A 5,769-nucleotide genomic window follows, 5' to 3' on the forward strand; every position below is an offset into this window, starting at 1 on the left:
GGCTAATTTTGTATTTTTAGTAGAGACAGTGTTTCTCCTTGTTGGCAGGCTGATCTCGAATTTCCGACCTCAGGTGATCTGCCTGCCCCAGCCTCCCAAAGTGCTGGGATTACAGGCATGAGCCACCGTGCCCAGCCCTTGACTTTTAAATAATAGGCATTCTGACTGGTGTGAGATGCTGTCTCATTATAGTTTTGATTTGCATTCCTCTAATGATACTGATCTTTAACAAGATGCATATATGTCTTGTTGTCTGCATATGTGTCTTCTTTTGAAAAGTGTCTGTTCATGTCCTTTGCCCACTTTTTAATGAAGTTGTTTTTCTCCTGCAAATTTTTAAGTTCCTTGTAGATGCTGGATATTAGACCTTTGTCAGATACATAGTTTGCAAGTATTTCCTTCCATCCTGTAGGCTGTCCGTTTACTTTGTTGATAGTTTCTTTTGCTATGCAGAAGCTCTTAAGTTCCATGTATCAACATTTGTTTTTGTTGCGATTGTTTTTGGTGTCTTTGTCATGAAATCTGCCTGTTCCAATGTCCCTAATGGTACTGCCTAGGTTGTCTTCTAAGATTGTTATCATTTTAGGTTTTACATTTAAGTTTTTAATCAATCTTGAGTCTATTTTTATATATGGTGTAAGGAAGGGGTCCAGCTTTAATCTTCTGCATATAGCAAGCCAGTTATTCCAGCACCATTTATTGAATAGGAAGTCTTTGCCATTTCTTGTTTTTGTCAGCCTTGTTAAAGACCTCATAGCTATAGGTGTGTGGCCTTATTTCTGGGCTCTCTTTGCTGGTCCATGTGTCTGTTGCACCATATTGTTTTGGTTACTGTAGCCCTGTAGTATAATTTGAAGTGAGGTAACATGATGCCTCTAGCTTTGTTCTTTTTGCTTAGGGTTGCTTTGGCCATTCAGGCTATTTTCTGATTTCACATGAACTTTAAAATAGTGTTTTCTAGTTCTGTGAAGATCATTGGTAGTTTAACAGGGATAGCATTTAATCTAAATTTCTTTGAGCAGTATGGCCATATTAATGATACCGATTCTTTCTATCCATGAGCATGGGATGTTTTACCATTTGTTTGTGTTTTCTTTGAGCAGTGTTTTGTAATTCTCATTGTAGAGATCTTTCACCTTCCCACATTACTTCTTTTACTTTAAACCACTAAACCACATAATAAATGGGTCCTCTTTAGATGATTTTTTAAATGATCTAGAGGAAATATAATTCAATTCTGTTTTCATCCTCTGGAGATCCTTATTTAATACTGTTTGTTACAGCATAGAATAGGTGTAAATGGCAGATTTATGTTAGGTCTCATCTAGGTGCATTTGTTCTAAAGAACTGATGCCATTTTAAAGCTACTTAAGACTATTTCACATACATAGTGGACTCTTAAGCCTGGAAATTGCATTTGCTTTATGGCATCATTGATACAATCATAAGGGCCTTGTGTCTTATTCCAGAATTCCGTGTGTTATAACACTCATCTAGGTGCCCCATGTGGAAATGTCGTGACCTCTTTGGCCCTCTACTTAAATAACAGGATAACTAGCTGGTCTTAGTTTCTGGATTTATTGTTACGTGTGCTGTTGTTATTGGTAGCTGTGCTTTTGACATTTATTATAGTCCTTGGGATTGTCAGATATATAGGTGGGCTGATTTCTGGTGTGTAAGGATTTGCTTGTAGCTGGTAAATTTTACTACATGTTAAAATTCCAAACGAGATGTGAACATTTAGAGGTAATGCGTGGCTAGTCTCTTCCCTGAAACTTCTCTGTTAAACCAGCGAATTGTGCTTTTTTTTCAAGAACAATCTGTCACAACTTGGGAAAACTATGGAATTTAATGATTGGTTTTAATTAGCATTATTAAAAAACAAACTTGAAATTTTTTCTTTCACTATGATAAATGTAGCTGTAGTTTACATCTCTAAAATTCTAATGAGCCAGTACCATTCTTGGTAAAGTGTTAAGTTACACCAAATTGTCAACATCTAGCCTTTTCTTTTTTATCTACAAAGCAGCAGTTACATATGGTTTAACCCAACCCTATTTATTCATTGAGTTCTGGTGCTATAAGAATTAGGAAGATAAGTAGCTATACTCAACCCTGAAAAGAGGTTATGTAACCCAGTACTCTTCACAGAAAGATTTGGTCAGGATTATCATGACTTACCTAGTTTATTATGATGGGAAAGGGTGCTAAGCACTTTAGAGAATGAGGCTAGTTGAAAGGAGGTTATTGATTAATCATAAATTCACTGAAAAACTTTCATTTCCTGAGCATTCCACATAATCATGATATTGGCAATAGTTTAGTAGGCAGCCTTCATTTGTGATGCACTTTGCCTTCATTCACTTAGCATCTGTTACTAAGTACCCACTTTTGTAATAGGCATCATGCTAGGCTTGGGGCTGTGATGATGAGCCAAACAGCCATGGGCCCAGCCGTCACAGAGCTCACATTTTAGTGGGAGGAGATATACCTTCATCAGGTAATCCCACGCGTGTGTACGTGACAGCTCCGACAGGTGTTCCAAAGAAATGTTTGCTTCCAGACTATTTCTGTATGTTACTAAGTATTTGCAGAAAAGAGGACCATAGCGTCCCTATTCTTTTATAGCTGCATTTAAAAATTCATATTCCATGAAGGCCAGGCATGATGGTTCATGCCTGTAATTGCAGCATTTGGGAGGCCAAGATGGAAGGATGGCTTGAACCCAGGAGTTTGAGAACAGCCTGGGCAACATGAAAATACCTCATTTGTATGAAAAATTTAAAAATTGGCTGGGCATGGTGACATATGCCTATAGTCTCAGCTACTTGGAAGGCTCAGGTGGGAGAATTGCTTGAGCCCAGGAGGTCAAGGCTACAGTGAGCTTTGTTCATGCCACTCCAGCCAGAGCAACAGAATGAGACCCTGTCTCAAAAGAAAGAAAAACTTTTTATATTAATACTTTCCATCAATTACCTCTAATCATAGCACAGTATCCCATTATATTTAACCACTTAAATTTTTTCTACTTTTTGTCCTCTTATAAATAATGCTTAAAAATATGTGTGTTTGGGAAGCATATTAGTTAGGTTGTGCTAAACGACTGAAATCATGGATCCAAAATATAATCATATAAACACAGTATAAGTGCCTGTTTTTCACAGAACTGTTCAGTGTGAATGTTCTAGGAGGGGTCTTCTGCAGTCCAGAGAGGCTGATGTTGGCTCTGTCACTTCCAGCTTGTGGCCTTCTGGTAGCTCTGCTTCTGCTCTTGGTTATCACCACCACCGTCTGCAGGGAGGTGGGGGCCTGGGGTTTGATGGGTCTAAGTGATTTTCTAACATAGTTCCATGGCCTGTTTTGTTTTATTTGTTTTCTTGTCCCTGTGGCTCTCTTCTAACTCCTAGGAACTGTCTTGAAGCCACTGAACTAATGGGCTTGGGCAGGAAGACAGCACCTTTAATCTGATTTTCGTAGACTGCTAGCTCCCTCATTTGCATTTGCTGGGAAACCTTTGTAATTCAAGCAGTCTGCAAAACCACTACCTGCTTCTATATGCTTGCACACTAAAAATGGTTTTTACAGTTTTTGATCCTTGAGACAAAAAAGTATTTTGTAACACGTAAAAATTATATGAAATCAGAAGTTTCATTGTTCATATAATTTTATTGGAACACAACCACACTTATTCATTTATGTATTGTCTATAGCTGCTTTTATGCTACAAGAGAGCTGAGTAGCAACAAAAATTGTATAGCTCACAAAATCTAAACTATTTATTGTTTGACCTATTAGAGGAAAACTTTGCTAGAGCCCTGGTTTCAAGAACTGTTCATACTTACCTCTTGTTATGTGGAGCATAGAAGGTTTTTTCAATCTTAGGAGAGCCTTATTTCTAGACATTGTCTACTCCCTTTTGCAACTGTCTACAAACCAGCTGATTCTTTCCAGAGTTCAGCACTCACAAAACTGTGCTAAAAATCGTGGTACATGCTATCATCTGCCTTTTCTTGGCCATTTTGCTTAGTTTTGGTAGGCACGTATTCTTTTTTCTGAGTTGTCACATGCTTGATTTCACTGACTTCCATCACAGCATGACAGGGACTTCTAGCTTTCTGGCCTGTAACCTCTGTTTCCTCTCCACTTAATGCCATGTATTTTAGATTGAAGGCAGCACCCTTATTCTAGGTGACACTTAAGGTATTAGTAGTAGTCTTTGCTGCAAGTCATAGACCTAAAGTGTAATTAGGGCTTCATATTTCTCTAAAATGACAATCCAGTGTGGCTGCTGAGAGTTTGACAGTGGTAGGGACAGTGGGATGGGAAGTACATGGTGTCCTTTGTAGTTATTTAGGAACCCGCCTGACAGTTCTGCTATTTCGATGTTTAGCTTCCAGTGTCACTCTGGACTTGGTCATTGCCATCCTATCTCATGGGAAGTGGAAAAGGCCTGGAGAAGGATGCAGAGTGAGATATATGGCCCCTTGCATGTCTGTTTACATTCCGCTGGAAAGAACTAGTCACGGGCTGCCCCTTACTATAGAGGAAGCAGAGGAAATGGTGTAGCTGGGCATATACCACATGGGGAGGGAGGAACAGAGTTTGATGGCCAGCAAGCATTCTGCTTACATGCTTTCTTGTATTTCCTAAAGAAAGTAGGCTGAGTTGTGAAAAGTTTACTGGTGGAGTAGATTTATTTACAGAAAAATATCTATGCAAATTTAGTTTTAAAATGCACCTCTCCAAATAAATTGTGTGTGAATAAAATATGTATGTTTTCAGGCTATTGCACATTATGAACAATCTGCTGATTATTACAAAGGAGAAGAATCCAACAGGCAAGTATTACTTTTCTTAATATAATTTAATAGGCTTTATTATGTGTGATAAAAGATACTTCTTCATTCTCTGTGAGTGTATTTGACTATACCAAATGAAGATGTACTAAGGCCCAACACACATCTTTTATTTTTCCATTGGCTTGTTATTCACTCTGCTTTTGTTCTTGATTTCAGCTCAGCAAACAAGTGTCTGCTGAAGGTGGCAGCATATGCTGCCCAGCTTGAGCAGTACCAGAAAGCCATCGAGATCTATGAGCAGGTGAGGATATCGTTGTTTTCTCGGAGAGAAATTTTCTGAGTCATTTCTTTAAGCTTTTTATTTTTCTTTTTATTGAGATATAATCCACACATCATGTAATGAGTATAGTTCAGTGGTTTTTAGTCTATTCACAAAGTTGTGTAACTGTCATTACCACCTAATTCCAGAACAGTTTCAGCATCCCCAGAACAAGCCTAGCAGTCCATTCTCTCCTTCCAGTCCCTGGAAGACACAACCTACTTTCTGACTATATGGATTTGTCGGTTCTGAACCTTGAATATATATGAAATCAAATACAAGGTGGCCTTTTGTGACTGCCCTCTTTCACTTAGTGTATTGCTTTCAGGGTTCATCTGTGTCATCGTAAATGGCAGTATGTCATTGTTTTTCATGGCTGAGTAATACCTCCTTGTTTATTTATTAATTTATGGATGTTTGGGGTTTTTCCACTTTGGGGTTATTATCAATAATGCTGCTGTGAACATTTGTGTTAAAGTTTTTGTGGGGGTGTTTTCAGTTCTCTTAGTTATATACCTGGGAATAGAATTGCAATTGCTGGGCCATGTGGTAAGTCCATGTTTAACTTTTTGAGGAACTGCCAGACTTTTTCACAATGGCTACATCATTACACCTTCCCACCAACAATGCACAGGGTTTCAATTTCTCCAC

At 38.4% G+C, this 5,769-nt stretch overlaps 1 protein-coding gene across 2 annotated transcripts in view; it reads left to right on the plus strand.

Moving 5' to 3' along the window:
* NAPB (NSF attachment protein beta) overlaps positions 1 to 5,769 on the plus strand; it is a 42,969-nt gene that overhangs the window by 24,282 nt on the left and 12,918 nt on the right. For both annotated transcript variants that reach the window (XM_017541469.2, XM_017541470.2), the window contains 2 exons: positions 4,783 to 4,838; positions 5,016 to 5,100. In XM_017541469.2, coding sequence (XP_017396958.1) covers positions 4,783 to 4,838; positions 5,016 to 5,100 — 141 coding nt within the window. The remainder of the gene's footprint in view (positions 1 to 4,782; positions 4,839 to 5,015; positions 5,101 to 5,769) is intronic.

The sequence above is a fragment of the Cebus imitator genome, unplaced genomic scaffold (genome assembly GCF_001604975.1).
Source record: "Cebus imitator isolate Cc_AM_T3 unplaced genomic scaffold, Cebus_imitator-1.0 Scaffold134, whole genome shotgun sequence".
NCBI lineage: Eukaryota > Metazoa > Chordata > Mammalia > Primates > Cebidae > Cebus > Cebus imitator.